The 19157-nt window shown below is 39.3% G+C and overlaps 1 protein-coding gene across 1 annotated transcript in view; it reads left to right on the plus strand.

The window, feature by feature from the left end:
• The window catches only part of DIPK1A (divergent protein kinase domain 1A), a 112607-nt gene that overhangs the window by 81629 nt on the left and 11821 nt on the right, over window positions 1–19157 (plus strand). The window contains exon 2 of the mRNA XM_051999988.1: window positions 132–266. Within this exon, the coding sequence (XP_051855948.1) occupies window positions 132–266 (135 nt within the window). The remainder of the gene's footprint in view (window positions 1–131; window positions 267–19157) is intronic.

Genomic DNA, 19157 nt, shown 5'->3' on the forward strand with positions numbered 1-19157 from the left:
AGATTAGAATATATCCCAACCGGCTGCCTGAACTCCTCCAGAATAGCGAGGAAATCATGTTCTAGCCACACTAAAGCCGACCATCCCTGCTGAATGAATGAGTGTTGTTCCCTCTTCTTTTATATACACAGGCTCGCTTTTCATACATGCGGATGAAATACCTTTTCTTTTCCTGGCTGGCAGTATTTATTGGAAGTTGGATTATATATGGCCAATATTCTACTTATACAGAACTATGCAGAGGGCAGGACTGTAAGAAAATAATAGTAAGTATTGATCTTTTATGATTTTGAGTTTATTGAATAGCCTTTTAATAGTCTAAACAATATTTAAGTATGTCCTTTAAGTCATCACTTTCAAACTGTAAAGATATATTTTGCTTACTGTAATTTTGTTTTGCCAAATTGTTCTAACAAGGATTTATAAATTATAGGAAGTCTTATAATTATTGGTAGTTTGGCATAGTACATAGAGAACAGGCTTTGGAGCAAGGAAGACCTAAGCCCAAGCTGTGCTTCTGACACTTACAGGCTCTCTGGCCCTGGACTTAACGTTCAGATACCCCCAGACACTTCTTCAAAATTCTAGGTTGCAGAGGTGATGTCCTGCATGGACGAAGGAGGAATCTTCAGGAGTACTCTACATTGATGAAATCCCAGACCCAGCCTTGTCCTATATCTACCTTTAAAAAAAAAAAATACATGAGATTCATTTTTACAATTAAAATAAAAGAAGGTATGATTATTCTCATTATAAAAGGATTCTTTTGAGGGCTTCTGGGAAGATGGCAGAGAGATCTCGAAAGTAATAATAAAAATGCCAAAAAAGAAATAATTGCTATAAGTTCTCACAAGAAAATTAAAACTTAGCAAAAAAGAAATGAGCGTGTTGAATACGAGCTATGATACAATAAAAATATTATGTAGTCAGAGAGGCAAAGCAAAAAGCCCCAGAAATGCACATTGATATTTCAGAATTAGCACTGGAAATGGCATAAGAAATCCAAAGAGACTAAAATCAGGAACTCCAAGAATTTAATGATGTAGTTAGCACATCAGTCACAAATAGAAGCATCTCACAGGGATCCTTCACAGGGAATCCCTCTTTGGTCATTTGGGAAATGTTAGCTGTGGCAAGAAGTCATGAAAATGATTTTTTATGCCCAGATATTCATAACAGCCCCTTTGTGATCACAAAAAAACTGGAAACAAAGTGAATGCCCATTGATTGAAGAAATGAACGCATAAATTGTGGTATAGGAATGTAATGGGTTATTACTGCACTGGAAGTAAAGATGAATATGAGGATTTCAAAGAAATATGAAAAGATTAATCTGAACTAATTCAGAATAAAAAAGCAACAGCCTGGAATCAAAAGAACAGCGTGCAAAATGATGAGAATAATTTAAATGAAAACTATTTAAAAAGAAACTGAACTCAGAACAACTGCAGTGACCTGCATTGGTCTGGAAGAAGGAAGAGGATAGAAAAAGTATTTGTATAGAACCTACTATGTGCTGTAAAGTGCTTTGTAATTATCATCTTGTTTGATCCTCACACTAACCTTAGGAGCTAATCCCAAATCCTGTGACTACTAATTTAAAATCCTTTCCACTGCACTACTATATATTGTTGGCTGACCCAAGAGGTATCCTGTTACACTTGGATAAATTCTAAGTTGGTACCATCTTTTTGAGGTATTATTTAACAACATATAATGGTCTAAAAATTAATCATATCTTTGACCCAGTGATCCCATTTTGCATGAGGACTACATCCAAAAAAAAGACATATGTACAAAACTATTCAAAGTTTTTAATTTATAATTTTGGAAAAAACTACAAACAATCTGAACATATAATTATTGGGACTAACTGAAAAAATGTTGGCAAATCAGTGTAGTAGAATACAGAGAAATGTAGGAAAATCAGAAAATATCCATACTGAAGAAAATAGAATTAGAAAAACAAATAGACTATATGATTTTTTTTAAGCATCACCACCAAAATTTTGTAAGTTTAAAAAAGAGATCGTGATGGATTACTTGCTGTTATTTTGTTAAAACTTAGTTCTTTTTTTAAAATGGAAAATTTTTGAATTTTATGGCTTTTTTATTCCTTATTTCTTTTTAAATTATTTATTAATTTATTAAATTTTTATTAATTTTTTAAAACAGTAAGGAAGCACTTAACAGAACCCTCAGTGAACAACAAAAGTTATACTTCCAACTCTTTCCTAACCAGAGTTTTAAATCTAAGTTGCATATTAAAATTTTATTTCCACACAACTTTCAAGAATATGTGTATTGCATAAAGTAAGGTGGTCAACTGATAGTGCAATGGAAAGAACACTGGGCCTGGAAGACCTGTCAGGAAGCCCCGAATTCAACCCAGTCTCACATACTTACTAACTGCCTTATCCTAGGCAAGTCACTTAACTCTGTTTACCTTAATCCATTGGAGAAAGAAATGCAAACCACTCCAGTATCTTTGCCAAGAAAATTCCAAACGCAAAACAGTTGGACATGATTGAACAAGAGCAACATAAAGTAAGGCACACCCCAAAATAAATATTCAGAACCAGGAAGCACGTACCTTTCCACTATAGTTTCATCATACTTGTGGATCAAGTATCCGGAAAGCCTCTCTAGTCCACATTAATTGCTGCAAGTCATGTAATAAGATACGCTATCTCTTCGCCAATAGGACAGCTGATATTTGGAGTGTTTGCCAAAATACAGAGTGAATTTCATTCCTTGTTTTTTAATAACATCTTCAAAGGGGAACAACAATAAAAGTCTATTAGGGAATTCTATTTTGATTAAAATGTCTTGCAATCACCATTACTCTAATGACATCTTACACGAACACTTTTCAAAACTCTTTCAAGCCCATTATTTCATATTAAATAAAGATCAGTTTCATGGTAGACAGTCTGTCAATCATCAAATTAAGCATATTATTCCATTGAAGCATCAGATTCCTGAATTAGCCGGAGAGAAAATTTTTAAAGGGAAAGGAATATTGAGGGAGAGATGATAGTCAGAGACCGTATGTCTTACTGCAGCCATGTCCCTCCAGTTTCCCCTGGACACATCTGTGACTCCCAGGATTCCTCGGGGATTCGGAGAAAGGAAGGCAGCAGGCAATTGCCTGTCAAAAATTGAAGAGTGCCCTGAGGTTCCCGTGAGGAAAGGAGTGTGAGGAAAGCAGAACTAAAGTCTGCCTAACTTCAGAGAGTGTAGAATAGCAGTTTTATATGGACCTCAACCTATTTGCAAGTTTTATTTCACAACTTCTAGATAATGGAACTAAAATGAAAGCGATGAGCTGCCCCCAGCTTCTGGTGTTAATGACGTCACAGCCTTCTAACTACTTGGCACATGGCACGAGCCCAGCCCCTAACTGACAGCCAGAGACAGAGCTGCCAGCAGCCGGGCACCCCGAGCTTGAGACGGAGGCTGGGATGGGCCGGGGGAATAGCAGTGTCCCTGTACCGCCGGTCCTGCGGCAGCCATCGTCCAGAGAGCAACGTCTGTGGAGAAGGGGACCCCCGTCCCCGCCACGGCCAGTACAGACCAAAGCCAACAAGGCGTGGGGGAGAAGCAGCATGGGTCAGACCACTGAGCCCGCATCCTCTCAGAACCCCGGGCCTAAGAGCTCTGAAAGCAGCAGGGCACCCAGACCCCAGGGTCCTAGGCTGACCCCAGAGCCAGGCCAGGGGACGTCCCGTGGAAATGGGGTTTGGCCTTGGCTCCAACACGTTTTGCAGCCACCCTCGCCTTAGCAGCAACCACTGAAGGTCATTCAGCTCTCCCCACCGTCATCAAGTGGTTGGGTAGCACAAACAGAAACAGTTTTAGGAATGGAAAAAACAGCTGCTTTGCTTCTGCACTATATGGGTCCCTGGGTATTTCATCTGCCCTGCAATTGAAACCCCCCATTTGTTATTTTCTTCCTCTCCCCCCATCCCACATACACACCTTAGAATGAAAGCTCATTGATGGCAGCAACGATTTTGCCTTTTCTACTTGAATCCCCAGAACTTAGCAAGTGCTTAATAAATGCTTTTCTATTCATACTTTCTGGGAATCTATATTGAAAGAATCCAGGCCATTGTCTTCACATCTGAATTTTCGCAACTCCCAACTAGTCTGACTGGTTCTGGTTTTTCTTCACTCTGTCCCTGCACTTGGTGTGGGATTTATAGGAACAGGGACTTCTGGTGGACACGCCTTCCCCTGTGGCAACTCACATTCCCTTCATGCGTCCATCACCAGCTGATGGACCCTCTTGGGATGATCAGCTCAAGTCTTCCGGTCTGGACCTCCAGACAAAGGGAACCTGTCCTGGAATCCCTGATAGAACCCTGGGCCTGGAGTCCAAAAGATCACAAATCCCACTTCACATGCATCCTAGCTGCGTGACCCTAACAAATCACTTCAGCTGTATCTCCCTCAGTTTCCTCATCTGTAAAATGGGGATGATAATAATAGCACCTACCTCCCAGATCAGTTGTGAAGCTCAAATGAGATTATAAAACACTTAAACATAACAAGCACTATATGCATGTTAGCTATGATTATTATTATGATTCTATTATGGAGCAGCATTGACTACTACTCTACATTGTATCAGGTTCTCATATGATCAATCAGCAAGCATTTTATTAAGCCCCTACTAGGTGCTAGGGATCCAGATTTTAAAAAAAAAAAAAAACAGTCCCTGCCCTCGAGGAGCTTATATTTTCTTCAGTGTGTTCACACTCTGTGTGTGAGTGGATCTATGCATATACACCAGGGGTATCCAGATCAGTGTTTGCAAGGTAACTCGGGCAAGGAGCAGCTTCAGAGCTCAGGAAGGGCTGTGCTAGAGCCCAGTCGTGGGCCCAACGGGAGGAAGTGACCAGGCTGAACCTTCCAGGGATGGGGGCGGCCCCTGCAGAGGCCAGAGAAATGAAGAAGTCCCGTTTCCCCAACTACACTCTGTGCTTCTTGAGAACAGGGACTTGACGACTGAGAGTCGCCTGGTTTTGTTATTGTGGTCACCTCTGACTCTTCATGACCCCATTTGGGGTTTTCTTGGCAAAGATTCTGGAGTGGTGGCCATTTCCTTCTCCAGCTCATTTTCCAGAGGAGGAAACTGAGGTAGACAGGATGAAGTGACTTAGCCAGGATCACACCCGATGAGTGTCTGGGGTAAAATTTGAATCCAAGTCTTCCCCAACACTCTGTCCACTTCGCCACCTAGTGGTGCCAGACAAATAGGAGTACTTGAGACAGTTGGGGCACTGAAATCAGCTCTTTGGGCAAAGGGAGTCTCTAGGATTCCTTCCAACTCTAAAGCTCATGATCTTATAAAAGATTTACAAGGAGGCAGGACACAGAAGTTAAGCAACAAGCATCAGTTAAGTGCTTACTGTGTACAGGACACTGTGCTAAATGCTGGGAATATAAATACAAACAGAAAGACAGTCCCTGGCTTAAGACACTTAACATTCCCTACCTCTGTGACCCTAGACAAGTCATTTAACCCCAATTGCCTTAAAAAATTCCCCCAGAATTTTTTTTAATTTTCAAAGAGCTTACATTCTAATGGGAGAAATCAGCACACTTTGCTTAGTGGTAGATCCTGTCGGGAACTCTGTGATGGGTTAAATGGCCTGGGAAGGGCCAGAGAGATTAGAGAAGACAGATTATTTTATTATCAACTTGGAACAAAGAGAAAAGACTTTATAGACCAGGAAAAAAGGGCAAGAGAATTTTACAGTGCCCCAGGTTTTGAAGTTTCTCCAAGATAAAGTTTCTGAAGAATAAGAAGTTTGACCTTCAAAAAGGCAAACTGTATAAAATTTTAAGAAATAAAGATAAATCAAAAATACTTGAGTCTGAGCACCATGACATCAGAAACAATGTCCTTCTGAACACCTGAGCCCCGGCCAGATCAGAAGCAAACTATATAAAAAGGAGGAACAGAAAGATTGGCTTAGTGTGACATAAATAAATCACTATTTTGGAACTTGAAAAGATAAAGCTTTAGGGTTCAAAATATTCTTTTTTCAATAGTCTTGCTTCTACAGAAGTAGAATATCTGAATTATTAGCTTAAAACAAAAGCACTTGACAAGGGTTTTCATAAACGATCTCTATATTTATATACAATTGGATGTTAAAATAATCATAGCAGCTTACATTTATGTGGTATTTGATTTTTGCAGCCACACTGTGAGATAAGGAGCACAGATATGCTTCAGCTGGTAAAGAAACTGAAGTAAGCCACGGGAAGGCTGAGTTCCCACTGTCAGAACTGGGATTTGAACAGAAGCCTGTGGATTCCTAGATTAGCACTTCTCAGAACATTAGCCTGATTTCTTCCAATTATGAGCTGTGTGACATGAGGCAAATTACATTAGGTCTCTGGTGTTCTGTTGCCTCCATTTTACAGATAAGAAAACTATCTGCCCCATCTACATCCCAGCACCTTTGTGGGGATGAAATAAGACATTTTTACGTTGCTCTTTGTACATGAAGATGATGCTACTGACCAATAGGATGTGGGATCTTTGATTGGTTTTTCCATTAATGGTGTTAGATGTGTACTCTCATGTACATTTATTTATCTCTTACCCTATGAGACTAAGTGCAAGCACTTGGAGGACTGCTCGCCGAGGTCCACAGCCATGAGTTGGAATGAAACAACTGACCCACAAAGGAACTGAATCTGTGACCTTGGTCCAATTTATGGGAAGGCTCTGCAGCTGTAATTAATCTATAAGGGGCAACATGGCATAGTACATTGAGCTCTGGACTTGGAAAGACTTGATTCAGATCCTGCCTCAGATCCCTAAAATCTGTATTATCTGAGGCAACTCACCCTAGGTCTCCAACCTTCAGTGTTGTTATGGTTATTCAATCATGTCCAACTGTGGGTAACCCCGTGAACCTTTGTCCATGGGGTTTTCTTGGCAAAGATCCTAGAATGGCTTCACATTTCCGTCTTCATTTTACTCATCTATAATATGAGAATAACGAGAAAGCACCTATTTCACACAATTTTGATTTCTAATGAGATCATATATGCAAAATCCATGGGTATATATGTATACATGTATGTGTGATATAATTATTATTCTGTGATATTGCTCTGGCCATGTTTTAATCAGACAGAAAAAATTGGCCCTGGTAGGCAGCTGTGAGGGAGCCAGTCGGGGTTCTGAGCTATGAACAGTGGATTAAGTAATTTGAACAAATAAATGGAAAAAACATTGTTAGTGCTTACGATGATCTAAGCATTGTGCTGAATGTGGAGATAAAACATGTAGGTGGGAGAGTTACTTCTCTCCAGAATCATATGTTCTAATGGGAAAGACACACACAGGGAGTCTCGATCAGGGGTGTTGCTTTGGTTTGGGAAATCATACGATAATGGGGACCCATAGGAAAGTTGACGGACATGACTTTTTTTTTAGCATTTGATTCAGGTCCCAAAGGCGTAAAATAGAAATGGGCAAGGAATACCCGGGCAGTGGTGACATGGCAAGGCAGATAGGCAAGGCAGCCCAAAAATGGCTGCTGTGGAATGGGAGGCTGCATTTCAGGTATTTCAAGAGGTTGTGATTACTAGAAATAATAATCTGAAAGCTGAGCAAACAGCATCTGTGACAAGAAAGTCACCAGTGGATTAAGAGTCCCCTTACAACCTGAGGAATGGCTCTCTTTTTACCATCCACAGTGTGCTTCCCATGCCCACATCCACTCTCTTCCTGAATTTCATGCTCACCCTCCATCAGCTCTCCATATACCCCCTCCCACTTTCCTTCTTTTCTTTTTTCTCCTTCTTTCCTGTTTTCTCTCCTCCTTTCTTTGCTTTCTTTTTCTCTCTTTGCCCTTGTCCCCCTACTTCCAAACCTCTTAAGTGACATAATAAAATGTGGGGAGAAAGACAAGAGACAGAGACAAAGTAATTGTTCCATCTCAACAAATAAGATAATATAGATAAATCACTTTGTAGACTTTAAAGCTCTATAGAAATTCACTGATGATAATGGTGATGATGGTGGTGGTGGTGATGATGACGATGATGATGGTGGTGGGGCTGAGGCTGGTGAAAAAGATGACGAAAATGAGATCATCAGGTACAGCCTCCTCCCTTATGTTACAGATGAGGCAGAGAACACCCAAATTGGGTCTACATTCTATAACAGATCCAACACTAGAACCCGAATCTGGCGACATCCAGACCAGGATCCTCTCCATTATACCACACTACCTCTCTTACTGAGCAAAACTGAATGTTTCTTTATAGTCACTTGCAAACCAAGCAATTAAATATATTGATCTATCCAGATCAAGCTCTCAAGTCAGTGTGATACATTGGAAATCATTCAGGATTTGTATCCAATAGGACCCCTCCACTCCCGTAAAACATTTACATATTTTAATGTATATAAAACATTTTGAAAAATTGTAAATGCCCTTGAAGCCCTCATTATTATCATGAGCCTGTAGAGCCATGTCCCTTTTACCTTTCAATCAATTAACTTCTCAGATTCATTTTGCTTCTCTATTAATTAATGGTCTACATCAGAGGTTCTTATTTTTCCTTGTGTCCTGAACCCCTTTAGCAGGCTAGTGAAGCCTAGAGATCCTTTTTCAGAAAAATGTTTTTAAATACATACAATACAAGATTACAAAAGAAATCAATTGTATTTAAATAAAAGCCAAGAAAATACGAATTTATTAAAAGTCGACCCTGTATCAGGCATTGTACTAAGTTCTAGGGAGACAAAGAAAGGCAAAAAGATCCCTATTTCCCAGGAGCTTACAGTTTGATGGGAGAGACAACATGCCAAAAATGGTGAACTAACAAGATATCTAAAGGACAAATTAGAAATAATCAGCACAAGCTAAAGTAGCCTTAAGAAGGATTGGGAGTAAATAGAGCACCAGCCCTGAGGTCAGGAGGACCTGAGTTCAAATATGGCCTCAGACACTTAAGACTTCCTGGCTATGTGACCTTGAGCAAGTCACTTAACCCCAATTGCCTCAGCAAAAAAAGAGAGAGAGAGAGAGAGATTGGGAAAGACTTCTTGTAGAAGTGTGATTTTACCTGCAGTTTGAAGGAATCCAAGAAACAAAGATGAGAAAGGGAAGAATTCCAGACATGGGAAACAGTCGTTGAGCGTGACCCAAGAGCTGGAAGTCTTGTTTGTGGGACAGCCAGGAGGTCAGTGTCACTAGATCAAGGAGTACATGTTGGGTAATCAGGTGTAATTAGACTAGAAGGAGGAGGGCAAATTATAAAGGGCTCTGACTGTCAAATAGACTATTCTGAATTTGATCCTGGAGAAAATATAGAGCCACAGAGTTTGTTGAGTAGAGATGTCAGTAGATTGGTCCTGGTCAGTTTGACTGTTGAGTGGAAGATGGACCGACGTGGGGAGAGACCACCAGAAAGATATTGCAGCAATCCTGGCCTTCGAGGGTGGGGCCCCGCACCATCACCAGGAATGAAGTGGCCATGTCAGAGGAAAAAGGGCGTAGCATCCATCAGATTTGGCCACAGATAGCATATGGGGGGAGGGCGTTAGAGTGAGGAGTCAGGACCCCCAAGTTCTGAACCTGGCTGGCTGAGATGATGGCACCCTCAAGAACAGTAGCAAAATTAAGGAGAGAGGAGGGCTTCAGGCGAGGGGAAAATAACGAGTTCAGGTTTTAATATACTGTGTCTAAGGTAATTTTACACTTGCTCCCCTCTTCTCTCGTCTCCTGCTTCTCCTCCATCTCTGATCCCTCCAGTTTCATCTGGCTCCATCCAGGTCACATCTATCAGGGGACAAGGAATAAGCACCTTTATGTGCCAAGAACTATGCTAAGCACCTCACAAATATCACCTTCCCAGGTCTTCACAATTACCTTAGGAAATCGGTGCTATTATTTCCCCCATTTTACAGTTGAGGAAACCGAGGCACACAAGGTTAAGTGACTTGTCCAGAATTACAGTTAAATGTCTCGAATGAGATTTGAACTCAGATCTTCCGGACTTCAGGCCAGCTCTCCATACCAGCTGCCTCTGAGTTCTGTGCTGTCCCTTCTCCCTCTGTATTATTATATTTTGGATTCAGTTACTCCGTGCTGTGGCTGAGCAGAACTATTTATGTCCTAGCCTCTCCTAGCCTCCAAATTAGAATCTCCAGGGGTCTGTTGGATATCTCAAACTGAGCATCCTGTAGACATCTTCAGTCAATAAGTAAACATTTATTAAGTGCCTACTGTATGCCAAGCGCTGCTAAGTACTACGTAACAAAGAAAGGCAAAAGGCAGTTCCTTTCTCCAGGAGCTCACAGTCTCTAGGGGAGACAACATGCAAACAGCTCTGTACAAACATCCTTAAGACAAAATAAATTGAAACTAGCCCACTTCATGAACCAAGAACATAATTGATTTTTAGAACTGGGAAAGGAGGGGTATGATTGGGCATTCAGTATGCCAGCCACACTCCTGACGTGTAGAATTTAGAATAGCTTTGCTTCCTGGTAGGATTTAATGGATTGGAACAAAGAAAAACAAAAAAACTTCATTTTGATCAGGGGACTAAGGGACTCAGCTTCCTAACCAGTTCTGAGAAAAGGCTCTATATAGGGACAAATGTACTGAATTCTTTGAAATTGGAGGCAAAGTTACCGCAGTTTTTCTTTGACAGAGGGATCATTTTTCTAGATTTTAGCCTTTTCTTTTCCACCACAGTCTTATTTATCATTTTGTCTGCACGTACATTTTCCTCAGACTCTGCAAGGACAGGGTTTTGCAGCTTGTTGCCTGAGTGGACCATAACCCTCCTTTGGCATTTTTATATTCTGTGGCAAATAGTTCATCTCCTAGAGTCTGAAAAAAAAAAAAAAAAAGATCAGATGGAAAGGGTCTTTTTCTCTCTGCGGGGAAGTCTCCAAAGCTAAGCAAGACAGATTCAGTTAATTTCTCTGGGCCATTTCCATTGCGAGCGAGGATGGTTCTGCTCGGGATTGTTGATATGCAGAAGGAGGTACAAGTGTGTACCTTAAGTGAACTTCTGTGACTTCATCATGAGCATTCTAATGAAAGCTCCATTGGCACTAGAGCCTCCAGCTTTTATTACAGATTCCGCTATGATTCAATTACTGGAAATTCTGGTGTGTTTGCTCCAGTGATTAACTTTAGCCTCATGTATATTTAAGCCTTGAGATATTCCAGCCACATCTTCCATTATATGGAAATTTATATTTGCTTCTCACTAATTATTCTTTGGCTAGCACGGGTTTCTTCAGCATTGTGCATTTATATATCTTTAACATCAGCTGAATTGCTAGGTTTGCTTGTAAGGAAGAGAACACTCAAAAGCCAGATATTTAATAGCTTAAAAATAAAAAACTTAGTTTGGGGGCAGCTAGGTGGCACAGTGTTTAGAACACCAGCCCTGAGGTCTATTTTAACCTCAGACACTTAGCACTTCCTGGCTGTGTGACCCTGGGCAAGTCATTTAACCCCAATTGTCTCAGGAAAAAAAAAATTGACTTCTTTCCTTTCGTGACAACTAAGTATAGATCCCCAGTCTCTCTTTTATGTCGGTTTTTGAAATGCAGACTGATTTTTATATCCTATTTTGACATCTAAATGCCCATATTTTCCTCAAATCTCTTGATTGATAGTATCAATAATAAATTTTTAAAAAACTTTAAAGAAAATTAAGATTAAAACTAATGGGGAGGTGACCCAGAAGGGATATACCAGATTACATGAATCCTGGTTCAGTCTTCAACATGTTTTAGGAGCCACATAGATTATCATTTTTTTAGATTGTGTTGCCATCTAGTGTTTTCTCTGGGAACATCAGAATTTAGCTGCAACAGAAATTATAAAGGACCCTAATCTCCCATGCAAACGCTTAGACCACAAAACAGAGACTATAGTTATAGGACAAGCTTTAATTATTTAGACAAATTGCACTCAAGCAACTCTCCTTCCCTCTCCGGGGAGCCCCACCTCCTCAAAGGAACTCTGGGTTCTTCAGCCTCACAGTACCATGACCCAGGGCGGCTCCATCCCCACAAGAGGAAAGTTCTGGGGTTTGCTTCATTTTACATATTGTCTCCCCTCCTTAGATTGTAAACTCCTACAGGGCAGGGACTGGTTTTCTTATGTATTCCCAGAGCTCAGCCATGGACAAGGCACATAGTAGGCATTTAATAATTGTTCATTGGGTTCAATTTAACTACTAGAAAAGCAATGCCCTAAAAAGTCCCAGAATGCCACATAACCTGCAGTACAAGTGAAGGGCCAGGCCCAGTTTTGCTCCCCATGGTCCAGGAGCCTATGTGCCGCCATCGTGGGGACGTGATCAGGCTTTTCTGGGGTGAACTCAATCCCGGATCTGCAGGGAAAGTTGCAGATCTCATGGTCTCTGACTGCTCTTCTAGTTAAATGGCAGACACAAGTCCAGGTAAATTATCCTGGGGTGACTCGGTCGTCTTAATGTAGTACGAAGAGAGTAATGGGAATAACATCCAAAGGCAAATTTTATCAAAGCAGCCTCAGGGACTGATTTTTTTAGATGAAAGAAGGATCAAAGAGGGCAGTCCCCTACTCCTCCTGGGCAGACCTTTTAAATATGTTTGTATGTGAGAGGGAGTTGAGTCTGAAATCTGAAAACCTCTATTTCAGTCACAGCTCTGACACTTACCTCGCTCTGTGACCTTTAACAAGTCAACCTTTCTGAGCTTCAGTTTTCTTATCTGGAAAATGGATTAATAATACTTGTGTTTCCTACTTCAAAAGAGTTATTGTGAGGCTCAGACAAGAAAATGCATGTGAATATACTTTGTAGCCCATAAAGCCCTAATATTTTCTCTCATTTGCTTTATTCTGATTATTCATTTAAACTCTGCAAATTTGTCCCCAATTTGCAAGGTCTCTCTTTTTTTTATTACTAAAGCTTTTTATTTTCAAAACATATTCATAGATAATTTTCAGCATTCACCCTTGCAAAACCTTGTGTACCAAATCTTTTTTCCCTCTCTTCCCCCCATCCCTTCCCTAGATGGCAACTAATCCAATATGTTAAACATGCACAATTCTTTTATACATATTTCCACAATTGTCATGCTGCACAAGAAAAATCAGATCAAAAAGGAAAAAATGAAAAAGAAAACAAAAAGCAAGCAAATAACAGAGAGAGTGAGAATGCTATGTTGTGATCCACATTCAATCTCCATCATTCTCTCTCTGGATGAAGATGATTCTCTCCATCACAGGTCTATTGGAATTGTTCTGAATCATCTCATTGATGACGAAAGCCATGAACACAAGAATTGATCAATCATATAATCTTGCTGTTGCTGTGTACAATGATCTTCTAGTTCTACTCACTTCGCTTAGCATTAGCTCATGTAAGTCTCTCCAGACCTTTCTGAAATCATCCTACTGATGATTTCTTATAGAAAAATAATATTTCATAACACTTATATACCATTCTCCAAGTGTTGGGCATCCACTCAGTTTCCAGTTTCCAGGCACTACAAAAAGGGCTGCCACAAACATTTTTGCACATTTTGGTCTCTTTTTCTCCTTTAGGATCTCTTTGAGATTATAAGCCCAATAGAAAAAACACTGCCAGATCAATGGTATGCACAGTTTGATAACCCTGGGCAGAATTCCAAATTACTCTCCAGAATGATTAGATCAGTTCAGAACTCCACCAATAATATATTAGTGTCCCAGTTTTCCCACATCCCCTCCAACATTCATTATTATCTTTCTCTCTCATTTTAGCCAATCTGAGATGTGTATAGTGGTACCTCAGAGTTCTCCTAATTTGCCTCTCCCTTTCCTTTCCCCCTTCCTCTTTTCTCTCCTACTTCCCTATAGGATGAGACAAGTTTCTCTATGAAGCTAAATATGTCTGATAATCTCTCTTTGAGCCAAATCTGATGAAAGTAACATTCACACAATTTTTCCCTCAATTGTAATAGATTTTTTTTTTTGCCTCTTCATGAGATCTAATTTACCTCATTTTACTTCCATTTTCTTCTTCTCCTAGTACAATCCTCTTTCCACCTACAGTTTCTTTTTTATATTATCACAATAAAATCAAATTATACCCATACCCTCTAAGTATAACCATAATAGAGATACCGTTCTCAAGAGTTAAACATATCTTCCCATATAGGGATGTACATTTTTTAGTTTTTAAAAGAAACTTTTTTTTTTCCTTTTTACCTTTTTTATGTTTCTTTTAAGTTCTGTATTTGAAGATCAAATTTTCTGTTCAGCTCTGGTCTTTTCATCAGAAATAAATGAACTTCACCTGTTTCATTGAATATCCATCTTTTTCCCTGAAAAATAATGCTTAATTTTGCTGGATAGTTGATTCTTGGCTGCAATCCAAGTTCCTTTGCCTTTCAGAATAGCAGATTCCAGGCCCTTCAATCATTTAAAGTAGAAGCTACTAAGTCCTGGGTGATCCTGATTGTGACTCCTGGATATTTGAATTGTTTCTTTCTGGCAATATTTTCCTCCTTGATCTGATAATTCTGAAATTTAGCTATAATATCCCTTGGAGTTTTCATTTTGGGGTCTCTTTGAGGAAGTGATTGGTGAATTCTTTCAATGGATATTTTACCCTCTGGTTCTAGGACATGAAGGCAATTTTCCTTGATGATTTCCTGAAAGATGATGTCTAGGCTCTTTTTTTCATCATGGTTTTCAGAAAGTCCAATAATTCTTAGATTATCTTTCCTAAATCTATTTTTCAGGTCAGTTGTTTTTTCCAATGAGGGAATATTTTAGCTTTTCTTCTATTTTTTTCATTTTTAGATTTTGTTTGACTGTTTGACTGATTCTTGATGTCTCATTGAGGCATTCACTTCCATTTGTTCAATTCTAATTTTTTAATCTCCTTTTGCATTTGGCCAATTGAATTTTTTAATGATTTGTTTTATTCATTGGATTTTTTTTTCCATTTCACAATTTTTTTTTTCAATGAGTTGGTTTCTTTTTCAAATCTACTTTGTTAGGATAATTTCTGTTTTCTTTTCCAAACTCTCCAGCAACATTCTCATTTTGCTATTTTTCTTTCTCTTTTAAGATCGTTTTCGAATTCTTCCAAAGAGCTTTGTGAAATGGAGACCAATTCATATTACCCTTTGGGGCTTCATCTGGAGACGATTTGCCTTTGGTGTCCTCAGAGTTTGAGGTCTATCCTCTTTCTCCATAAGAGCTATCTATGATCAGAGCTTTTTTTGGTTTTTTTTTTTTGCTCATTTTCTAAAAGTTAAGTTCTGCTCTTAGGGTAAAGGGGAGATTTTCCCAAGTTTCCTCTATGAGTGACAACGGCTTTTCACTGCCCTGGACTGGTTCTGCTGACTTCCTTCCTGTGCTGGGTGGGCATGACCAAGTCCATTATTCTGGGATTCAGAGGCTATTTGCCTTTTTATTTGTGTTGGAGGTCTCCCAGCTAATCTGGTCCACTGGCTTCTAAACCAGAAAAGTAGCCAACACTGCTGTATTCCCCAGTGAGCAGATCACCACACTGCCTTGGATCACTACACTGTCCTGCCCCTCTCCCCACTCCCCACCTAATTGAAACAGACCTTGTGGAAATTCTTCTAAAATATCTTCTACTGGAAATTTGTTACACTCCAAATATTTGTGGGTTCCATTACTCCAAAACCAGTTCAGAGGTTTGACCTGGTGTTGATTTGAAGGGACACCAGGAAGAGCTCACATAAAAACCTGTCTATTATCTGCCATCTTGGCTCCGACCCTCAGTATCTCTCATTTCATCAATATGCTATTCAGACAATACCCCTAAAGCCATACCATTTATCTGACTTTTTCCTGTTTTCAGCCTGGCTAACACAATCAGCTGTTAGCCGTGTTAACTCAAGGACACCACCTGGCAGCATAATTCAGTCTAGGTTAAAGGTAGCCAATATTAATTTTTTTTTTCCTTTTCTGCCCTTCCTCTTGCTAAAATAGTTTTCAAGAACACTTCAGGCTAAAAAGGAAGACTTTATTTTTAGTAGGTTATAACTGTGTTTATACTTTAGTTTATAGTTACATTGATTATTAGTCCTCATTAAGGATTCTATCAAAGAAAATAGCAATTAACATTGAAGACATAGAAGTGAGCCAGAATTTAGGTGATCATTCTGCTCAGGTCTTAGTTGGGATAGCACCCATTAGTTATATTGTGAAGGCAGATACAAACAGACATAAACAGATTCAACCTATTTACTAATATGTTGGTTTGTTGATAATTGATAGGCATGAAAACTCGGGGGGTGGAGGTGGGGGGAAATACTGCTTTAAAACAAAGCTGTTTGTTTTTAAAGAAACTGTGGTTTGGTTTGATTTTTTAATATTCAGAATATTGTCTAGTACTGAGGTAAGTAGTCAGCAGCTCTGACATACATGCTATCCAGGATACATGTCCCTCTCTGAGTATTGCCCTTAGTCTGCCTGCTGGGTCTACTATGATATTCTGCACACAGGAGGTGTATATATACCATGCCCCAGGACATCAGACACAGTCTCTGCCAACAGGATCATTTTAATTTCAGTACTTACTCAGCCCCAGAAAGGAACATGAGCCCTCAAAATGCAGTTTTAGTCTTGGGAAATTAAAATGTTAATATTAATTTGAATCATTCTAATTAAAAGACAGATATTAAAAGGCTTTCTTTAGGGACTTTGTTATGGGAAATGAGTATTAAAAATCAAGATATTGGGGGCAAGTGAAAAGATGGCAGATGACAAATATGTGAGAGGAAAAATCCAAATCATTAATAATTGAAGAGATGCAAATTAAAACTGAAACTTCAGCTCCCCCTTATCAAGCTGGAAAGATGATGAAAAATGGAAATAATCAATGTTGAAGGAGATATGAGAAGACAGGGAAGCTACTAATGGAGCTGTGAGTTGGTACATCTCTTCCAAAAAACAGTTTGGAATTATCAAAGAGAAGGAAGAGAACCTTAGATGCCAGGTTATTTGTAGCAGCACTTTCAGGGTTGCAAAAGCCAAAGCAAATAATTGTTACTGGGCCAAGAGCTGAACAAGTTGTGACATATAAATTTAATGTCCTAATAAATTAGTCCTAATTATGGACATATATGTCCATATATGGACATAATAAATTATGTCCTAATAAATAAAAAAGTATGACCCAGCCAAGTCAAACCACCAGCACCAGCATCTCCCTCATCTCACCCTCAGACTTTGATGAAGACAGCCCAGGACCCTTAGCCCAAGAACCTTGGGAACAGCAGCACCCTCCAGATCATGTGCAGTCTAGCCCCTACAGCCATTATTAAGGAGAGAAGTCTGTGGAAAAGGGAGAAAGGAAGAAAGGAAATAAGCATTTATTAAGCATCTATGTGCCAGGCACTGTACTAAGTTTTTTACAAATGTTATCTCATCTGATCTACAAAACATCCCTAGGAAATAGATGCTATTATTATCACCATTTTAGAGATGAGGAAACAAATATAGAGGTCAAGTGATTTTCCCAGAGTCACATAAATGTCCACAGACACATTTGAATTCAGTCTTCTTGACTCCAGGTCTGGCATTCTCACCACTTAGCCACCCAACTAACTCAGACAGGGCCTACCCACCTCATAACCATCAGTAACAACTACTGACCAACAGTCAGATAGGCACAGGAACCCCGGAATAGAATGAAACGGCAGCAATTTACAATTAGAACTAAGAATCGAGCTACTTAAGGGAGTTTGACAGCTTGCTCAGACATTGACTTTAAATACCAATTTCAAAAGAATTATAAAGTATTAAAGAATTAACGTCAATTTTTTAAAAGAACCACTGAAGAAAGCAGAGTGTGGAAAACACATTGACCCTGATGTTTCTAAGTGAAAATAATGGCAAAAAGAAGTTGGGTTCCTAATCATTAAAGTAACCAATCTTAGTCCAAGAAAACAGATCAGAAAACTGTTTGCTTAGTGAAAAACTGAGGGGCCATAAATATGCAGCGTTGCAGACAAAATCAGTTGCTTACTTGAGGTAACTTAACTTAATTTGCCTCAGTTTCCTCATCGCTAAAATGAGTTGGAGAAAGAAATGCCAAATCACTCCTGTATCTTGGCCAAGAAAATCCCAAATGGGGTCACAAAGAGTCAGACATGACTGAAAATAACTAAACTACTGTAGATTCTTTCTTTCCTTGCCTCACCCTTAAGGAGAACTGAGTTTTTCTTGCCTGAAATTTATGTTTTTTGGTTACAAAGGAGGGTTTCATTCATTGCAGGGCTAGTATACTGGGAAATGACTTATAGAATATAAAATGTATTAGTGTAAAAAAAAAAAGTAAAACACATTTATACTTAATGTGATTACTGAGTGATTTGCCCAAGACATATCATGGAGCATAAGTTGGGTTGTTTATTTGTTTGCAATTCTGTTATTTGCCACCTACCTCTATCTGCTCAGCTGCCACCTGGAAGAATGGATAGCAACATAAAAAGCTGATGTAAAAAATTCATTAGGAAAGAGTGCCCTCTTCTGGCAAAATTATGTATTTATACAGGTGTGCTTCCAATTCTGTCAAAGTCTGTGAATGAGATTGTAAGCTCCTTGAGGACAGTCACAGAGCTATTTTTGTATCCCAATTTAAAGCCTAGCATAAAATAGGCTCTTAATGTTTGTCCAATTGTTGGAATGTTGAAGTCCAGCTAGAAAACACCAGAGAGGTATTGCTCTTTCTCTCCTACTCCCAATTTTGTTGTCCTTTTTTTTTTTTTAAATGATGGTGTTCACAGAATATAGAATTTAGGGAAAGAATGGTCAAGGCCATCTTGTGTAATTCCCCATTTTATAGATGGGGCAGAGAGATAAATGAAGATATAGAAATATGAAGGAGCAGTAGGCCCAGATTTCGAACTAAAATCTCCTAAACTCAAAGCCTTTTTCCACCCCCCCTCTCAAGTCAACAAGCACTTAGTAAGCACTTACTGTGTGTCATACATTGGGCTAAGTATTGTTGACACAAATGCAAAAATTCACTCTCTGCCACCAAGAATCTCACTTTCTCCCTAGAGAAGATAACATAAAAAAGAGGGGTTTCAAGATATATAAAAGAGACCAATAAACATTGTCATTTTAATTTTG

The sequence above is a fragment of the Antechinus flavipes genome, chromosome 4, assembly GCF_016432865.1.
Source record: "Antechinus flavipes isolate AdamAnt ecotype Samford, QLD, Australia chromosome 4, AdamAnt_v2, whole genome shotgun sequence".
NCBI lineage: Eukaryota > Metazoa > Chordata > Mammalia > Dasyuromorphia > Dasyuridae > Antechinus > Antechinus flavipes.